At 40.0% G+C, this 21493-nt stretch overlaps 1 protein-coding gene across 2 annotated transcripts in view; it reads right to left on the reverse strand.

The window, feature by feature from the left end:
• Nucleotides 1-448: 448 nt before the first annotated feature.
• The window catches only part of VWA8 (von Willebrand factor A domain containing 8), a 395340-nt gene continuing 374295 nt past the window's right edge, over nucleotides 449-21493 (reverse strand). For both annotated transcript variants that reach the window (XM_050766153.1, XM_050766152.1), the window contains exons 41-45: nucleotides 21078-21203; nucleotides 17960-18118; nucleotides 7087-7185; nucleotides 4071-4309; nucleotides 449-1921 (exon numbers count right to left, since the gene is read on the reverse strand). In XM_050766153.1, the coding sequence (XP_050622110.1) occupies nucleotides 1813-1921; nucleotides 4071-4309; nucleotides 7087-7185; nucleotides 17960-18118; nucleotides 21078-21203 (732 nt within the window). In that variant the 3' untranslated portion in view covers nucleotides 449-1812. The remainder of the gene's footprint in view (nucleotides 1922-4070; nucleotides 4310-7086; nucleotides 7186-17959; nucleotides 18119-21077; nucleotides 21204-21493) is intronic.

Raw genomic sequence — 21493 nt, forward strand, 5'->3', positions numbered from 1 at the left:
AGGCCCAGCTTTGCCCCTGCCTGGCTGTGAGCGTGGCCTATTTTCTTGAACTTCTCTAAGCCTCAGTTTCTTTACTTGTAAAATGAGGATGTTAATGGTACCATGAATAGTTAGTGAAAGGTCTAGTAACAGGAATCTTGGGAAAGTGACCTAAGTTCTCTGAGCCTCACTTTCTTTATCTGTAAAATAAGGTCAAAAATACCTCTGTTACATGCATTGTTGTGAGGATGAATGAAATAATGTGTGAAATCACTTAGCATATACCTGGTTCACAGTAAATAATCAGTAAATGCCAGCTGCTGTTGTGATGACTATTGGAATGCAATTACATTTTTAAAGAAACATACTGGATTGAAATTGTTTGCATCATTGAATGGTTCAATACATGGGGCAGGCGTCTGACTAGAGCAACAAGAAAACCATGCAAACTCACCAGGTAGTACTGTGCTGGAAAGCAGATAGCTTTTATTTATTTAATAGTTAATGACAGCGAGAGGGGGTGATGGAACAAATGGGTATTATCTTCTCTTCTCTCCTATAGTTAATTAAAATGAAATTATGGACCTGTACAATTTCAAAATATATGGATGGACAGGATAATATTATTAATAAGATTAGCTTTTCCAATTTAAGACCAGTTTTTTCAATTCACTGGTGCCCTAAAGTTTCTGATTTTGCTATCAATGGTGAAGAGGAGTTTTTACATTATACGGTTAAAGAGAGAATGACTTCCGCTGAAGCATTTGATTTTAAACAAAGTGATATTGAGCCTATTGATAAAACAAAGGTCAGTCCAAGAGTGTGTGGGAATAAGGTACATTTTGACAGAAAAAAGAATGAGGCTTTAAAAAAAGTTGTTTTCTTTCTTTTTGTTTGTTTGTTACAGCTAAAGAAATCTCCAATCACCATTCACTTCAAATATACCACCTTGATTTTACTTTTTTTACTTTGCTTTAGGTAATTTTTGTATGAATGTTCTCAATAAAGAATTTTCTTATAAACATTTATTATTTTGAGCATTACCAGTTTGCACCTCAAAATGGAGTACTGTGAATTTTTTGAGAGATGCTAGAAGAACAGAAGAAACAGTAAACTTTTAAGGCAAGATACCTTTCTCCTCCCACTCTAGCAGCAAGAAGAAGAGGACATTTGCTCTTTATTATTTAAGAGCCTTTTAAAAGTCACATGGAAAGGCAAGCACTCCAAGGATTTTTTGATTCCTTTTGACTTTGGCCAAGAAAATGAAATTATTGAGAACAGCCAACCTTTCATAAAATATTGCTGTTGGAGGGACTTTTTGGTGGGTTAAATATTATAAAATCATTGTTTTCTGGTCAATGCAGAACAGGGAGAAAATAAAAATAATTATTGGATAGGAGCATTTTGGTGGGTTTTGCATCTTATGTCAGAATGTGACACCAAAGGCTCGGCTTGATGGGGTTGCTTTTCTTATCTTAGGTGACCAGATGATGTGTTAAGGCAAAAACAAAGTATTTTTTCCCCCTCAGGTTTTTGGAAACAGACCAAACACATAGTTCTCAAAACCACCTTCCTCTAACCCCAACCTTTGATAAAGTGCGGGCCAACTAGCTTGAGCTTCTGAACTCATCAGTGGAACATCTTTCCATGTTCAAGCCTCCCTCTGGCTGCTTTTCTGAATTCTCATTACTGAGCAAGTGTAGGAAGACCCAGGAATGCCGGAATCATCCAGTCACTGCATGGGGTCACTTCATCCGTATCTCTTTTTCAGAATACTCCTTATTCCTGTCTTATTTCAAATCCTGCTGTCATCAGGGTGATGAAGAGCACTTCTTAGACACTCGACAACATGGTGGAGGTGAAGATCTGTTGTAAAATCTGAGGGATGTCCTTGGTATCCATGGCAATGAAAGACCGACCAGCTGGTAAAGTTCTCTGCAGCCTGCCAGGATGGAAAGGGTAAGGAAGTTACCCCTGTAAATGGTGCTCCCTTCCACCTCCTGCCCTGGCAAACCACAGCCTCCTAATGGTTTCTTAGGACAGGAAGTTTTTACTTTCTCATATCTTGCTCTCTGCCTACCACTGAATTAGTTGTCATTAAGCAATGAAAGGCTTGGAAGAGCAACAAGGAAAGACACAGCAAAAGCCGGGAACTGAAAGGAAGGTCTTTTCAGTGAGAAAGCTGGCAAATTTGAAAAGAAAAAATTTTCTTCCTTTCTTTACTGCCATTTCTTGGTATTTCATATTCTCTTGGTAGAACAGAGCCCTAGGGATTCATCTGGGATCATCTCACCTCCTGGGTCTAGTCAATATGCTGACCTCACACTGTATTTCTAATGCTTTTCCTTCCTTAGAAAACAGGCCTCTAAAAACGCTGCCGAGGCAAACCCTGAGTGGTTCTTTCTCTCTTTCTTTGCCTCTCTCTCTTTTTTTTTGGTCCACATCACACAATGTGAAATGCGATCTGGATTGTCCAATTATTGCTTCAATGACACTGAGGTTATACAGGCTTATGAAATGTTTTCCAACTCATTTTTAAGTAAATTTTAAAAAACTTATAATGGGTTTTGATTTGAATTATCCTTAAAAATAACTTGTCATTGAAGTTACGATAATTTTTTAAATGCTAATTTATCATTTGGAACAAAAGGCCATTTTGAAGGCAACAAAACTGTAAGACACAGTTCTCTTCAAAAGAACGCCTCCTTTCACTGTGCCAGGAAGTCTGGCTTTGGAATGACATTTAATAAAATTCAACCATCCTGTGTAGTATCGTATATTTGGCATGCCTGGTAAGCCAGCTAATTCTGCAACATATCTTTTGCCAGTGGATGTTGGACCATTTCCCTAGGAAACCACAAGGGTATTATTGTGCTTTCTTAAGTATTCAAACAGGATCTGTTCACTAGAAAGACAAAATAGCCATTTCATCTCAACTAGTATTTGTTGAGCTTGTTGTCTGCCTAATAGTGGGCTGATGCTGAGGAAAATCTGGGTGGAAAAGGCATAGTTTGTGTTTGAGGATGTGGAGGTTCTAAAAGATGCAAAGCGCTGACTTGTAAAAACTACAAAGAATGCAAAGTCATGTCATCAAATGACTGTAACGACATGATATTAAGTCTGTTCTCAACCTCACTCTGCAGCCTTGCAGCAAGGCAAAGGGAATAGAAAGAGAAAAAGATGCTAGCACTTTGGATACTAAAACATTTCCAATCACAGAGTATGACAAGTAAAAGGGGTGGAATAACAAAAAGGTAGGCCCTTTGTGCTTTAGGCAGGAATTTTTTTTTTTTTTTTAAGATTTACTTTCACTGGTGTTTTGTGTTTCTTACAGGTATTTTAAACACAGAAAAAAACCATGAGCTCTTTCTGTTTGTAATTCAAAAAGATAAATGTTAGTGTGCTCAAGTTATGAAAGTGTTTCCAGATCTCTCCTTTCAGATCATACCCACTGGTATTTATTGTCTGATCATAAGATTCTCTATTGAATATTCAGTATATTCAGTGTAGTATCTAACTATATGTATATTATCTTACGTTGTCGCCAAGTGTTTCACCTGCCTTGTCTCTCCAGCAGTAAGAAGGGATATATGTGAGTGTGTCTATATATACACAGGCATGCATATATGTAGGCGACGTCTCTATGGGGATATAATACATATGTGTGTATATATATGTATAGACATTCATACACACACACTATCTTCGATGCTAGGAAAATAGATGTTCATGATTTTTAATATGATTTGAACACAAAATGATTAGCCTGGGCTTAGGACCTTGATATAAAATGCCAAATGTATAAAATACTACCCAATTTATTAGTGAAAAATCAATGTGTCAATGATTTATTATTGGTTTAAATATAAACTAAAAAATAATTAATTTAAAATTATTATTGTTCATTCAAACAAAAGCTAGAACATATCCCCTCCACTAGATTATAAACCCCTCGAGGCTAGCAACTCTAGTTTCTGTTTTTCCTCCATCTGCCTCACTGTCCCTCATGGTGCTAAGCCTATAAAACAGCATGTGTTAGCTATTCAGTATCTCTGTACCTGCCCTTTTCTGTATGCTCAGATGACACTTACCTCGTTGCTTGATCACCTAAAGAGCCAATAAAAATGGCAAAAGCATTTACTTGAGGGTCACTTGTGAGGATTTGAGCAAACTTAGCAGGATGTATTCCATATCGTGACAGATTTGCATCACTCAAGACTATGACAAAGTACTCATCAGCTTCTTCTTTGATAATTTCCTTGATGGCATGTTCTGTCCCTTCTAACGTGTGGTCCCCACTCATGCAGAACTGAGAGTGGGCATGCATTGTCTGGAGGTAAGAGAAGTTGCACAAAAGCCATGGTGAGAAACTTCTTTTTAAACAAAGATGATTATTTTTCTATTGACCATGAGCATGCATACATACCAATTATTACCCACGTTCTAAGTTAGTTCTATTTAATTTGCGTATTTGAGTGACAACAGTATACAGTGATATTTGTATCCGGCATAGAATTTCATTAGATATAGGAATCATTCCAAAACTATCACAGTGGGCACTTAGTTTTAAAATGTAAGCTTCCACTTAAAGTGAGAAAACAAGAAAATATTAAACTTGGTATCACATTGGAGGATGCAGATGACACAGGAGGAAAATAAGGAATGAGCTGAGTTTCCAATAAACAAAGTTACAATACTAAAAACATTGTACTCATATCAATAACGATGGAGGAAATTTACTTATAATCGTGATATGTATTTTTCTATCGCAGGCTTAATTGTGTGAAATCAATTATACAAAAAACTGGGGACAGAGAGCACTCTAAAAGCGGTCATTCTGCTCACCAATGATATGATTGTATATCTAGAAAACCCTAAAATCTGATAAATGAATTCAGTAAAGTCTCAGGCTACAAAATCAATATACACGAATCAGTAACACTGCTATATGCCAACAATGACCAAGCTGAGAATCAAGTCAAGAACTCAATCTCTTTTACAATAGTTGCACACACAGAAAACCCGAGGAATATACTTAACCAAGGAGGTAAAAGAGCTCTACAAGAAAAACTACAAAACACTGATGAAAGAAATCACAGATGACACAAACAAATGGAAACACATCCAATGTTCATAGATGAGGAGAATCAATATTGTAAAAATGACCATACTGCCCAAAGCAATCAACAGGTTCAATGTAATTCCCATCAAAAAACCATCATTATTTTTCAAAGAACTAGAAAAAACAATCCTAAAATTCATGTGGAACCAAAAAAGAGCCCAGATAGCCAAAGCAATACTAAGCAAAAGCAACAAATCTGGAGGCATCATATTACAGGGCTTTAAATTATACTAAGGCTACAGTTACCAAAACAGCATGGTACTGGTATAAAAATAGGCACGCAGACCAATGAGACAGAATAGAGAACCAGAAATAAAGCCAAATACTTACAGCCAATTGATCTTTGACAAAGCATACAAAAACATAAATTGAGGAAAGGACACCCTATTCAATAAATGTTGCTGGGAAAGCTGGCAAGCCGCATGTAGAAGAATGAAACACTGCTGGTGGGAATGTAAATTAGTACAACCACCTCTCATACAAATCAACTTATACAAAATCAACTCAAGATGAATCAAAGACTTAAATCTTAGACCTGAAACAATAAAAATGTTAGAAGATAACATTGGGAAAACTCTTCTGGACATTGGCTTAGGCAAACAATTCATGACTGAGACCCCAAAAGCAAATGCAACAAAAACAAAAATTAATAAATAGGACCTAATTAAACTAAAAACCTTCGCACAGCAAAAGAAATAATCAGCAGAGTAAACAGACAACCCACAGAGTGGGAGAAAATCTTCACAAACTATGTATCTGACAAAATACTAGTATCCAGAATCTATGAGGAACTCTAACTAATCAGCAAGAAAAAAACAAATAATCCCATCAAAAAATCGGCAGAGGATGTGAATAGTCATTTCTCAAAAGAAGGTATACAAACAGACAACAAACATGAAAAAATGTTCAATATCACTAATAATCAGGGAAATGCAAATTAAAACCATAATGAGATACGGTGGTATCTTACACCCGCAAGAATGGCCAAAATTAAAAGGTCAAAAATTAAATGTTGGTGTGGATTGGTGAAAAGGGAACATTTACACTGCTGGTGGGAATGTAAATTAGTACAACCACTGTGGAAAACAGTATGGAGAGACCTTAAAAGGACCAAAGCAGGTCTACCATTCAATCCAGCAATCCCATTACTAGGTATCTACCCAAAGGAAAAGAAGTCATTATATTAATATGAAAAAGACACAGGCACACACATATTTATAGCAGCACAATTAGCAATTGCAATGATATGGAACCAACCTAAGTGTCTGTCAACCAATGAGGGATAAAGAAAATGTGGTATATATACACCATGGAATACTACTCAGCCATAAAACTGAATAAAATAATGGCATTTGCAGCAATTTGGATGGAGCTGGAGGCCATTATTCTAAGTGAAGTAACTCAGGAATGGAAAACCAAATACTGTATGTTCTCACTTATAGGTGGGAGCTAAGCTATGAGGATGCAAAGACATAAGAGTGATATAATGGACTCTGGGGACTAAGGTTGGGGAGGTTCTCAGGGGGGTGAGGGATAAAAGACTACATATGGGGTACAGAGTACACTGCTCGGGTGACAGGTACACTATCTCAAAATTCACCACTAAAGAACTCATCCATATAACCAAAAACCACCTGTACCCCAAAAACTATTGAAATAAACAAATTTAAAAAGGGGTCATTCTTTTCCTTCTACTGCACATGTAGGGGCTGAGAAGAGCCGTATAGGACATACAAGGGAGCCCAGGTTGTAGAATCCCAATCTAATATCAAGTGCCCTAAAAATATGTAGGAAACAAATTTTAAATTTTATATGGTGGAGAAAGGATTTTAGGCATGATGGGTGTTTTCTCAGTTCAACGCTTGAATGTTTGTGAAACAGTTTTTTTCTTTGCTATATATCTACTGCTTCTTCAATGAATCTTTTTAGCCTTTACCTAATTTGATAGAAGCTTTCATAATACAGAGGCAATAAAATACATTTACCTTCAGAATTTCTAGTCTTTGCTTATTGTCCTTGGGGATTTTGTGAATTGGAACCAGGCCAATGTTGTAGCCATCTCCAGAGTGTCCAACGATGTCATACTACATGCAAGAGAACCAGAAAGTAATAAACTTTTCTCTACAAAAGAACAGTCATTAGATCTTTAATGTTCAACTCTTTGAACTGTTATTGTCCAAAGTTGCTCAACATATGGCCATAAAGAAATGCAGTGAGACAGATGTGTGTTTAATTCCCTAGTCTCACTATGTACATGAGAAACTCCTGTCTACTGAGAAAGGCTAGAGCGGGGAGTGAGGTGCAAGCCTTTCACAGAGTCTGGAAGAAAAGTCTGGGGTCTGAGATAAACTATAATTGGGGTGAGGTAGTTCCCTCCAACTTTGAGTTGCACATACTCTAGGTGTTGTAGAGCAATGCAGTTATTTCTTTTCACGTATGTTCCTTTTAAAATGGTGAGTTATTTGAAGGTGAGGCCACAGCTTATTTCTCTTTGAATTTCTAGAATCTAAGAGGTGCCTAGCATGTTTATTGCACAAATGCTGTAAGAGAGTTTGCAATTAAGTTGGGGCAATAAGAAGCTTTCCCCTTGCATGTGGGCTACATTCTTCTACAAATAAGCTGTTTGAAACTGGAATGCATTCCCCTCCCTCAGCAATCATGGGATAAGTGGTGGTTAGGCCATGCTAGCTGACAAAAAACAATCCATAACATCACTGAAACTGCTGTGTTTTAAATGGAAAGAAACAAAAAATTTGGTTGAAATTGTTATTATGCAAAAATAGGAAGTGAGAAGAAGGGTTTCCTGGGAAGATGAGTCCCATTATAGATACACTGAACTTGTGCCCGGGAGGGAGATGTGGCTAGGGGTGAAGACCTAACAGTTATCCCCAGGATGGAATAAATGGAGGCCCATGTATGATGTCTAAATATGTAAAAGCTACACATCAAGCTACCAACTGTTAAATAAAATACGTTCTGTCCTCCTACTTTGATAAAATATAAGTTATAATAACCTGGAAAGCTAGGGCCAAATTTCAAATACTTGGGTTCCTGGAAGTTCTGTGCTAGAACACGGTCACATGGGCTGTACTGGCCCCTGGCCCATAGCCCATGCCCTTCTCTTTTCATGGCTGGCTCTGTCCCACCTCATAAGGTACCTCAAATGCATGTGTGTGGACACCCAGTGCTCACATCCACACTCCATCACTCCATCATAACCAACAGTTACCCCTTGCCCACCTCTCAGACCTTGGGGTGCTCACACAATTGGCCAGTCTGTCCTAGGAAGATGGACTTAGGAAAGAGGCCCACGCAGGACCTGAAAGTCGGCTTGGGGTCATTTGATGAGGATAGTTGCGGATCCCAGGTACCAGAAGCATGATCTAGAAACAGGCTTTAAAGGCCCTTTGGCCCCATAGACACCTCGCCTCATGTGAGGGCCATGGTCAGAAGAGGCCCAGAGTGGGGCCATGGGTGGGGGTGAAATGGTGGGAGATTATTCTGTGCCTGGTTTAAATATAAAAGAATAGTGAAGGAAATTTATCAATGCATTAAAAAGGTTGACAATAAATGATTTCTAATGATGTAACACATTCCATATAAGAAAAAAAAAATCATTCTTAGTATAGTTTGCTATCAATAGAGTGAAAAGGTACCAAATAAAAACTGAAACTAAAAGCAGCTCAGCTGTTAGAAATTGCTCCGGATAGGAAATTTCTGGCTTCAGCATAGGCTTGACTAAGGTCATCCATGGGTTCAGTGGTAGGATTGGCACAGATGTGGAGAGAGCTTGCATAATCCTTCAGTGCAAGCACACTCCAGGGAGGCCCTGACTGATTTGACAATGGTCATGGCAGGAACTGTTTGTAGTCAAGAGTGGAAAGTTCTGAGAAGGTGCCAGGCAGGTTGCTTTCATTATGGGCTGGTGAAGTAATCTGTTAAACAGGATCTTACACATGAGGGAATAAGATCGGTTCCCTGACATGGGAACTAGGTTTCTTATACTGGGCTGAGGTAGGAGGGCTATGAATGTGTTTGACTCTTCCCTCCCTTTTAACTGATGGCTAGAGTTCTTTCTAATTAGATGACAGTGAATGAGACTATAGAAATCTTTGATCATATGGTCTGTCACAGGGTCAATGTAACTGGTCAAAGAGCAGTCAACAAATACAGTTTTTAGCTGGGCTTTATTAAAACAAGATGCAAGCTGATTAAAACCTTCAGAAATATTTTAGCAACCATCCATCAATCATTTGATTGAGTGACTGGTATATCTATCTACCATTTAAATATATGCCCAGGAGAAAAAAAAGTACTATACTTTTCTAGGCAAATGAGACAAAGAAAGGTGGGTTGTATGCTTCTTTTTCTTCCTTCTTCCCTTTCTTTCTTCTTTTTTTCCCTTCCTTTTTCTTTCTCGTCTCTTCTTTATTTGTGGTAAGGAAAGTGCTACTTGCAGGAAGACCAGCCTTTGTGCCTGGTGAGTACCGCAAAGGCATGAGGAGACACCTAAGCGACAGGACGGAGCTTATAAAATAGTTTGCAGGCCCTGGTTTCTCATCTTCCAGATGGGCTTGAGGATTATTCTGTGCCCAAAGTCAATAAAATGCTTGGGAAGAATCTAAAGTACATCCAAATGTGGACCATTCCCTGGCGTTACTGCAGATTATATTAAGCTTCCATTACCAGCAATACTTCTCTATCAAAATTATCTATTATGTGCTATCCAAGGATTCCAACATGGTTTACAAACAGTGATTTCCTAATCCTGAAAATTGTGTGGGTTAATGGAAAAGATGCATACTCTCATTCATTTCCATTCTGTAACTCCTAAATCCGCCATTCACCCGATCTGGTTTCGGCGATGATCGTGAAATCCAACTTGATGGGGCCTTGAGCCTGCTTCCATGGAGGAACCACAGGAGTCAATAAACAAGATCCTCACTGTCATTACCAAACCGCCTAACATTTACATCAGACTTTTTTCTGAGCTCAAAATTGTTATGATCATGATTTCTCCACTTTTCAGAGCATCCCTGAAAACCTTGTGCAGTCTCATGTTTAGCATTTAACATAAATATTAAGCCACAGTAGTAAAGAAAAGCCTCAACTGCAGAGGACAAATTTAAATACTTTTTTGCTTTAGAAATCTGTTTAAATGCCCCTTTGCTATATTTTCTTTTGGAAGTGTTGTTCATGTAGAGAAAAGTATAACAAATAAAAACAAATGCTGAAATTTTGGTCAAAGATGTGGTTTATCATCAAATAAGAATGATGATTTATAATGTTTAGAATGCTTAGGACAAAGTGCTACTGGCAATTTTATGAATAAGATTTATGTATAAATTTCTATAGGACAGACAACCATTTGCTGGCTTTAGGAGAGGCTATGCTTTATTATGCAGCCACATTGTAAGTAGGAACGAGACAATCATCTAAGGCTATTTATTAAAACTACTAGGCATAAAATTCTCATGTTCTTCTAGAAATATAAATACACCATTCTCAGATGGTGCCACTAAAGTCAAGAGAAATGCCAGCAGAACCCTAGTGTTAGTTAGCTAATAACCTATAGCATTAGCTGGCTAACCTTTCTTCATATCATGTAAGTCAACGTGAAAAGAATAATGTCTTGAAAGGTCAAGGATTCTAGACTTGGCTCTGATGTTAACAAGCTTTTTGACTTAGAGAAAATCACTTAACCTCTCTAAACCTTGTTTCTACCTTGTAAACAATGATGGCTTAGAAAGTCTCTAACACTGTATGCTTGTAAATCACTTAACCTCTCTGACCACACGGGGTAATATCTGTCTTACCACCTCCCAGGGCCATTGAAAGGATAGGACAATACACTTACTGACTTTATTGTTACAGTTTACAAAGGGCTTGCATATATCTCATCTCATTTTTATTTTCTCTACAAGCTTTGGGGTAAGTGTTATCCTTATGTCACAAATGCAGAAATTGATTCTTAGAGAGACTAACAGACTTTCTTAAGGTTATAGATCTAGTGTTGGTTAAACCCCAAGTTTTCTGACACTAAATCCATTTTGGTTGTTTGTGTTCATTTTTTGGTTTTCTTTGGAGACAGGGTCTTGCTCATTGTCCAGGCTGGAATGCACTAGTGCGATCACAGCTCACTGCAGCCTCAACCTCCCGGGCTCAATCAATCCTCTAATTTCAGCCTCCCAAGTAGCTGGGACCACAGGCATACGCTGCCACACCTGGCTAATTTTTGTTTGTTGTTGTTTTTTTTTTTTGGTAGAGACAGGGTCTTGCTACATTGCACACGCTGGTTTTGAACTCCTGGGCTCAAGCAATAAACCCGCCTTGGCTTCCCAAAATGCTGGGATTATAGGCATGAGCCACTGTGCCCGGCCCAGTGTTTTCACTATAGAGAAATAACTACTTCCCCAGCTACTCTCCCCTCCCATCTCTACTTAAGTTTTTGAATGGTTGAGTTGGCCAATTTCTACATGCACAATTGAATCAATTCTGAATTCTTTTTTGAATGGACTCAGAAAAGTATGTACAACCTCCTTTGGTCCAATCTCCATGTAGCAATAAGAATTTATTCAGAGCCTAAACTGATAGGATGACTGGTCTCCATTTCTAAACCTGTGAAACACTACTGGAAAGAGGTTAATTACAGATGCTGAATTAAGTTCTTGATAGAAGAAATTTCCCTGGCAGCTGCTGATTTGTAAGTCATATGTTTCCATTTCCTCCTGGGAGTGAACTCAACCTTTCTGACCAAGGTATCTTTGAGAAAAGTTTGTCTATTATACCTCCCTTGGATGGGTGCCAAGGGTAGGAGAAGACAGAGTACCTTACATAAATGATACACTTGCTCCTGAATTACAGTTTAAAAAACCAAATTGAACAGAAATAAAATGGCTATAAGAAACAGGGATGAAACACCAACTAAGAGCGCCGAAGTGGAAGTCGGAAGTGCTGGCTTTGCACTGGAACTGTGTGACCTAGGGCAAAGCACTGAACCTCTTTGAATCTTTGTTTTCTCTTCTGTAAAAAAAAAAAAGGTTGCTGAAAATAATTTCCAAGGCCATTCCTACCCTCCCAAATTCTATATAAACTTAATGGATGTTTAAGAATTGTGATGAAAAAGCTTGCTTTTCTTAGTTTTAGGAACTAATGCCTTGTTTTCTTCCATCAAGGGAGGAGTGAGTTATCTAAATCTGAGGGTCAGTGGCACCTTTTCCAGAAAGAAAGCCCTCAGAGCCTGTGAGAAATAATCCAGTAATAATCCCTAACACAATGGCTTTCTAATTCTTCCTTTCCTTTAAAAGTTTGCTAGCAGTGGAACCCTTCCTTCAAATGAAATACTGCACCAAAGCCCAGCTGAGGAAACATCATGCACTACCTATACATGTGAAATTGCTGTAGTTGAACTGGGGATGGAGGGGGATGGGGCAAAAAGTGCTGCCTACTCACTGCCCCCGTCCACCCCCAATCCTTCAAAGGTTCTTGTTACACTGTTAGAAAACCACTGCCCTAGAATATGGTTTATATGCCTTCACAGAAACAATAAGTTTGAGTTTCTTTTTTTTTTCCAAAGTGCAACTTCTGAATAATGAAATAAATCTCTTTTCTGGACCCACTATTTGAGTGCTTAGTGGAGAAATAGTTACCTAACTTTGGTATTATTGAGTACTTTGAAAAAAAAAAAAATTAAGCCATTAAGAGCCTTTGAAAAGGAGGTCTATTTCAAGATTACAGTGAAAACATTCCCAGGGGCTTGGAGAAAGCATGAGGAACAAATCGGAATGAAGGTTAAGGGAAAAAAATGCTTCTTGATGAAAAGACAACAGTTCACACAAACAGTACGATTCTACTTCTCACTTTAATTTGAAGCACCGCGTGAACACCAAGAATGAGGCTGACTACAAGAGTAGAGGAGCTTATGCTGATTACAAGCAAATGAAGTGCTAGTTTTCAGTGACCTCTGTGAAGGCTATTCCCGGGAACAGCTGAATTCGGTTGGTAGAGCAATTATGAGAAATGTTAAACACTCCAAATGGCTTAGAGATGTGTCTTGCCACTGAATTACCTTTCCTTCTCAGTAATTCTTGCTCTAGGGTCCCTGTGGTTTGGCACAGGTCATGCTAATGTGGAATAAAAAATGGAGGCTGACTCCAGATGAGCCTCCGGGACCTAGACTGTAATGACCCACGGCTCAGGAGCTGCACTCAAGCCAAGCAAAACACAAAGCAGACGCCAAGAGAGATGGGGAGAGCCCGGATCACAGACCAGGCCAGCGGCTTCTGAAGGTTTCAAAGCAAATACAGACTAGACACCTTTACAACGGAGGGAAAACTGCAGGAAGGCAACATTAAGAACTGTCTGGAACTGGGGCTGGGGAGTCTCAGATCACACTGCTGAATTCCTAATGACCCCACGTGTGATGCCATTCTGGGCTATGGAATATACATTTTTCTCTAGGAGCCCCTCAAACTGTCTTCTGTTCATGCAGAATTTTCTATTTTCTGAGTATATTAAATTCTTTTGTTAGTTATTCCTATTCCCTTTATGCCTTTCACAAATGAGAAAATGGAAGTATTCAGTTGAATATGATCATATAACATAAGAATACAGAACAGAATGCATAGTACACAGGCACTGAATGTATGTGCATCAAATATCTCTGAGAAGAGACTGATAATTCCACTAATAGTGGTTGTACTGGAGAGAGGAGCTGGGAGCTGAGAGGGCGCAGGCAGTGGCTCACTCTTCACTCTTCCTCCTTTTATACCTCTTAAACTTTCTGCTGTGTGCACCAATCACCTATATACCCCCAAACATTTATAGTCAGCCCTTTGTATATGCAGATGTGGAGCCCATGGAGAGGAAGGCCAACTGGAAGATTTCAGCATCCACAGGTTTTAGCATCTGAGAGGGATCCTGGATCCAATCCCTCATAGATACCAAGGGACGACTGTAATTATAAATAGAAATAACTCTTATAGAGTGTAAGGAGCTCCATCCTACCTCCTTCCTGCCCTGCACATTGGCCTGGTCTCCAAAAAAAAAAAAAAAAAAAAAAGCGATAAGACAACTGGCCTGGACCCTCGTGAGGAGGTCGTGAGAGTGACTGTCATGAAAAGCAAAAAAATGCTGTGGCAGGGGAGGGGGCTGTTCCAGACTAAAAGAGGCAAAGTAAGGTGTGAACTTTGGCTCCTAGGTGGACAGCAGGGAGAGGGGACAATTATAAAAGATACTTTTGGGACAAATGATAAAATTGAATTTGAGTTGGATATTATAAGACAGTATGGGATTACTGATAATTTTCTTAGGCATGATAATGGTATTGAAGTTGTATTAGAGAAAGTCCTTACTCTTAGGAGACATAATGAAGTATTTAGAGGTAAAGTATTATGCGGCTTATAATTTACTTTCAAATGATTTGGGGGAGGGAGTAGAGAGAGGACTGTAAATATTTGGAGAGAAACATAGCAAGTGAGGCAACACGATAACAATTAGTGAACCTAACTGAGGGCACGGGGGTTTTACTTTTCTTTCAACCTTTTTGTAGGTTTAAAATTTTTCAAATTAAAAAGTTGGGAAATAAAGGAAAAAGTTTAAAAATGAAACCAAACATAAAAAGGGAAAACAAATAAGAGTCCTGGGCTCTACGCTACCATCTCCTGCTAGCCTTCTGACTGCAGGGAAAATCCACCTGTCTGTGGAATGAGGACGGTGGAGTACATGGCTTCCGAGGTGATCCAGTTCTAAAGTCTGTGGACACGACCAGGAGTTTGCAGGAACAGGACTCACATGCCTTGCTGGGTCCACCTTGTCCCTCCAGACACTCACCCAGGTATCAATTTTTCTGACAGAGGCTCAAAGAGCCTGTTTTGTGATGCTTTAAGGCCTCTTCCTTTGGTTGGAAAGATTTTAATACACTGGTTTCTTAAGACTTTCTATGGTCTTAAATAAGACTCTAATGTAACTGTAGTGAATGCGATGGAACTAAAACCATTAATGTGCTTCTTGTTAAGAATTTAATGGCATAAACAATGACTTCAAGGCCTGAAAAACTGATTTTATCTCGGTGTCTTGCTGCAGTTTCACTTGGATTTTTCAGTCAGATGTTACTATGGTTGTCTCCTCAATATATCTGTGGTTGTGCTGATAAAGACTGAGGAAATTCTTTACACTATTGTGGCAACTGAAGAGCGTATTAGCAGAACACTGTTTTAGGGATGATATCCACAGAGGCATGTGTGAAGCAGCACGCTCTGCTCGCACATTGCTCACTGAACCTTCTATCAGAGTGAGTAGTTTTCATCCTCTCCCTCACTGGGCTGCCCGGCAGAGTGCTCTACTCTTAGGAAGTGCTCAAGTCATGTTTGTAATTTCACCGAATTTAACTGACATCCAGCTGGTCATATGGCAACAGTTTGGTGTGTAACTGTCAATAAAAAAAATGAAACAACATCTTGTGAAATGCTCATTTCCTTGATATTGTTCCTTTTGTGTGTGTGACAAGTCTCGTTTCATTAATAGTTCTTCCATATTATGCACTTTTATAAGTGAGAACTGAATAAATGGAGATCTTTCTATACACTCGGCTGTGTGAGATGCAATGAAATACTCAGCCTGCCGTGTGACAGTCATACCACCTCCCTGGAGGCGTCGGAACGGCTCCCTGAACACCAGCAGCCTGGCCACCTTCTTCCCTGTCTCATCCTTGACCCAGTCCTGGGGAGGGAGCTGTGTCAACCAATTTGTTGGTTAATTCCTAATGAATTTTCTTTCTAAAATCTTGGGAGAGGTAGTTTCACATGTCAGAGCAGTTCTGCTCTCAAAAATGTAGACATCCTATTTCTAACAGGAGATTTTATTCAAGCTAACTCCGAATCTGCCAATTTTAATGGTAGTATATTTGCTATGGTCTACATTGGTTTAAAATCTCCCTGTAGGGCCAGGCGCGGTGGCTCCCACCTGTAATCCCAGCACTTTGGGAGGCTGAGATGGGCAGATCATGAGGTCAGGAGTTTGAGATCAGCCTGACCAACATGGTGAAGCTCTGTCTCTATTAAAAATACAAAAATTAGCTGGGCATGGTGGTGGGCACGGTAGTGGGCACCTGTAATCCCAGCTACTCAGGAGGCTGAAGCAGAAGAATCGCTTGAACCCGGAAGGCAGGGGTTGCAGTGAGCCGAGATCGCGCCATTGCACTCCAGCCTGGATGACAGAGTGAGATACTATCTAGAAACAAAACAAAACCAAACCAAACCTCCCTATAGCTCAAAGAGAGCTGAGGAACACTGAAATTCAAGATCCATAAAACAGGAAAATGGACTGATCTAAATATTGGCAACACTCAAAGGTTTTAAAACATTAGGTATGATATGGGTATTTATGCTGATACAATAGATGTCTAACTATTCTTTAGTCATCAGTGGTCCAAGTGATTTAAGAGCTATAATCTATCTCATACTAGAAAGGACCTAAAATATTTTAAAATAAACATTTTCTATAAACACATAAAGCATAAAAAAAATCAAGGAAAACTTATATCTGAAGGGAGCAAGGGTAAAGAAAAGGAAAAAGTTGAACACCGGTCTGCAAGCCTTGAGACATAACAAAGTTGTCATAGCTGGTCTTTGATTTTGGCTCTGAGCTTCCTGGCAACTAAAACCAAGAGGGAATCTTAAGCGGCTCCATGGCTTTCACTAATCACAAGGGGAGACACATTTCAGTTCTTCAAGGGAAACAAAGCTACCCCCCACGGTGAAGGTCCATGTCTTATTTGTATTCGTGTCCTGTACTTGGACAGAGTCCGGCAACCCACAGCATTCATTAGCTGAAGCTGCCCTTCTTCCACTTAATTCTAAAAGGAATTCCTCATGTAGAGCTTCACACAAGGGGCCCTGGGAAATTCAGGGGAGGCAGTATCCTTAATAATAGGCCTAAAGGAAATGAAGTGATGGGTTTCATCAATCTGTTTCTTGTTGCGTACCTCATAACACAGAGACACAACTCAGGGAAGCAATCCTGAGGTGCATGTGTGATGTCAAGCCTAATAGCAATCTAAGATCCCCCATTTCTGAAGGACATGTTTGATCTCTAATGAGATCCAGTCTGTCTATGGACTATGTGTCCTTCATGCACGTCTGCACATACAGCATTTCTCCTGATTGAACTTTTGATAATAATTCCATGGCAGGTGACTGAATTCAAGGTTGTTTGCTCTGGTAAGGGCCAGAAGTGCAGGTGCTCTCTGCGGCTGACTAAGAGAGGATTAATAGGCTCATATCAAGCAGTAACACGGCAGCACTGCAGATCCCTTCTCCACCCTTAGACTTCTGAAATGGAGGGTGTAGCACAAACTAAGAATACCAAAATGGAAATAGTTGAAATGGAAGGCTGCTTTTCTCCTGGGATAATAATCGTTATTGTTAGCTGGGGAGACACCAGTGACTGTATAACCCTTGCCCACATGGAAATGGAACGTGATAGTGAAGCTTTCAGGGTGGACTCGAACTTTGGAAGGCTGCTTGGCTAGTGATGGGACAAGAGTGGGTGGGTATGGGGAATTGGGATAAGGATAGACAGGAGACTCTGAGGAGTCTGGGAACAGACTTTTGCTTCTAAGCAGCTCATTTTTTTCTAATATCATGGCTGCAGCATTTCTTCTGTAGTAATCAGTCTTTTAAATTATGGCATTATTTTACAATTACTCCTTCAGATAAAACAAAAGCTTCACTTTCTCTGCACTGATGAAAGAGCTGGTGAGAGGATGAAGATTTTCCTTCACTCTGGATGGAGTTTGAATCTACCTATCCATCATCGTGGTCAATGACGCCTCTCATTATTCTTAGTTCATGTCATTACCTTGAACTTCTCCTCGTAGTTCTCGAAGGCTTCCATGACCATACACACAGCCTCCATCGTGCGCTCGAGCCGGCCATCCATTCTGTTGAAACGGTACATGCTACCAGACACATCCACCACCAGGCGCAGACGCTTGGGTTTCTGTTGTGGGCTGCCAAGCTGAGGGAAGGAATAATAGAAAAGCCATTTGTGAACTGGCAAACTTCCCCTGGTGGCTGTCTTGGGGATCTCATAGAAGCCCCGGCGTGCCAGCCCCAAGATGGGCAGACCAGCCATAGGCTCAGCCCTGCACAAGGCTGTCCTAGCAGGTAGCAAGGCATCTATGGGTTGTATTGCAGTAAACAGAATTTCAGACTTGTGCTAATGGTTGGGGCCACATGGAAAATATTTTCCTTTGGAATATAGTCCTTTCAAAGCTCACTCTAGTAAAGTTGACTTATTTAGGTTGACGCCTTAAAAATAATATGGTGATTTAATAATCTGGAATGACATGTCATTTTCACTTCATGCCTCAGAGTCAGTAACTCTAGCAAGAGTTTGTGTTATTTTGGAGGGAAGCCCATATCAATTTTACTTGTACATGTCGGGTAGTGACCTGAAAATTACTCTCCACATAGGCCACAAATAATGTCAGATTCCTAAAACAGAGTTATGTGATGGGGGTCTGGCAAAGAAATTACTGAAAAGATTTTAAAAACGACTTTTGTGTTTAGTAAGCCACACATCTTCTCTTCCTTCCACATTACTGAATTAGTGCTTTTCTTTTCTTGGCAGTTTGAAAGCATAAAAGTGGCATCAAATTGCTATCTAGAAACAACTGTCCATTAAGATTACAAGATTAAGTTTGATTTTAGACCCACAACTGCCAATTTGCAGATTTAAAAAAAAGTTTGTTAGTTTTGCTGACAAGAAAAAAGAAGAAGGCTGCGTGCAGGGGCTCATGCCTGTAATTCCAGTGCTCTGGGAGGCCAAGGTGGGAGAAAGGCCAGAGGTTCAAAAGCAGCCTGGGCAACACAGCAAGAACTCATCTCTACAAAAAACACACAAATCAGCTAGGGTGGTGCTATGTGCCTGTATTCCCAGCTACTCAGCTGGGTAAGCTGAGGGGATCACTTGAGCCCAATAGTTTGAGGCCGTAGTGAGCTATGATTGTGCTACTGCACTAACGCCTGGGCAACAGAGCAAGACCCTGTCTCTAGAAAAAAAAAAAAAAAGGAAGAAGAAAATTTCCAGATTATTCTGTTATTAAATATTTGCTGACATGTATAAAAAATAATGAGCAGAATTAGTAATTTCAAGAAAACACGGTGGGTATTGAGAGTGTAATGGTTTGAGGCAAATTCAACATATTTCTTAAAAACTTGTTGAGTCTGCCCAAATTAAGGACACTTACACATATGCTTTCATGACTACTCACAATTTCAGATGTATCCAAACACAATTGTTGACCACAATGATTCAGTAAAGAAAGCAGCTGTTGACTCATACCAATGACACAGAAATAAGAACTCCCCAAATCACCACCAGATCCTCTCTAAATAAATATTTAAAAGGCGTGACTCTCCCTTCCCCCTACCAGTCACTGCATCCCCAGCTCTCAGTGGCTACTCAGCAATTCTGGTTACTCAGGAATACAGGCGATCACAGAGCTCACCGAGAGACTCAGTATTTCATCCTGTCACCATTTTGTTTTGTTATTACATTGCAAATATTTTAAATTTATGGCTGTCTAAAACTTTACACACTACAATTATAGTTACTTAAGGGAGACTTTCTTATTTTCTATATTTTTTTTCAGTTATATGATGGACACTGATATTTAAAGTAAGAGAACAGTAGAAAATCACCAAGGTTGTTTTACTGTTTTCACTTGAAGGTTTCTCTAGGCTGAACAGACACACCAGGTGTCTTCAGTTTCCCCTCCAGGGCACCTGCTCTGTGTCCTGGGAGTTGATCTATATGGACAATCCGTGCTGGGGCTCAGAAATCGATACCCTCTAAATATGGCGCTTGGACATGCTGAACTGAAGAGGCAGCACCAAGGTCTCTCTGACCTTCCTCTCTCTCCCCACAAAGCACCGGATAAGTTGTTCTCTGAAGTTTCTTCAACTGTCTAAAGTTCAGAGTTCCCAAGAAGAAAACGATTACTCTGGGCCCTTCCCTGAGTTTTCATCAACTGAACTCATATCACAGGAAGAAAGGCTGAAGTCTGTCAACACACCTGGACCGACTTCTGTCACACACCATTGCTCTGTGGGCCCAAAAGACTCCGTCCCAGGCCACTGTGTGTTCTCCAAGCTCACTGAATTGCCCTAAAACCATTTACTATCCCCGTAAAATCATCTACACTTCTCTACACTTCTCCATCTCCTTTTCCCTTAAGAAGAAGGGTACATAAGCATCTGTACCTCACTGTGTGGAGAGGGACTCACCCTTGGTTTCACCCCAGTGCACATTAATACATTTGTATGCCTCTTCTCCTATTAATGTGCCTTTTGTGAGGTGATTTTCAGAGAACCTTCAGAGGGTGAAGGGGAAATTTTCCCTTGGCCCCTACAACCACATCAGCCGGCTTCCTGGCTGCTGACTTCCAGTGGGTTCTGCTCTGGGGAGGCACTGGTGGAGGTCAGGGGCTGAGGGTGGCGTATTTGTTCCCTTGGCCCCCTCTCTGCTGTCGCCCGTGGACTGGCTCCCCTTCTGCTGAAGGCCACCACTCCATCAACCACCTTCTCCAGGTTCCAGGAACTGCTCTCTCATTCTGCCCTTTCAGACCTCAGGGTGAGTTAGATCCCCGCTATTGCTATCCCTGGGTTACTGCACTGTTTTTGATTTTTCTAAACCCCACCCTTATTTTTGTAAATAGTCTTCGTATTGACTGTTTCTTAAATTACCTAATTTGAGCATGCCTTATGTTTCTTGCTGGGTCCTTGAGTTGAATGATAAACGGTATAATATCTACGGAGTTTTTCTTCTTGTTCTTCTTTTTTTTTTTCACATAATGCTTTCCTTGGTTGCCATATTCAGGGTTTGTGATATTTTGACATGACCCAAGAAAGCAAGTTTCTGTAAAGAGGGCTAGACTATGCAGAGCTGAGGCTAGCAGTTCACCATGACTTACTTGCGGCTCCAGCTCACCCCGACGTTTGTAGATGGCTTTTTCTCCAGTCAGCCCATCGATGATCTTGGCGTCATCTAGCTCCCCAGTAGCTTGATGTCTTAGCCACTGTCTTTCTTTACCTTTAGCCTACAAAAGACACACACACACACACACACACACACAAAGCCTTATTTTAATTAGTTCTGCAGGGTCTCTGACACACTTTGTGCATGAATAACAGGAAACACACCTGGGATCTTTTCAGTAAGTGACGGTTCTGCATGAACACAGTCGTATAAATGAACTGGTTTCTGCCCTCCTGACAAAGAAATGCCCTTTGTCTGTTTTAATTATTTCAACATATGGAACAATAAAATGAACGAAAGGTGGTATGCAAATGAGTCCCTGGAGAGATGTTCAATATCTGGAAATAAAAT

Source organism: Macaca thibetana, chromosome 17 (assembly GCF_024542745.1).
Source record: "Macaca thibetana thibetana isolate TM-01 chromosome 17, ASM2454274v1, whole genome shotgun sequence".
Taxonomy (NCBI): Eukaryota; Metazoa; Chordata; class Mammalia; order Primates; family Cercopithecidae; genus Macaca; species Macaca thibetana.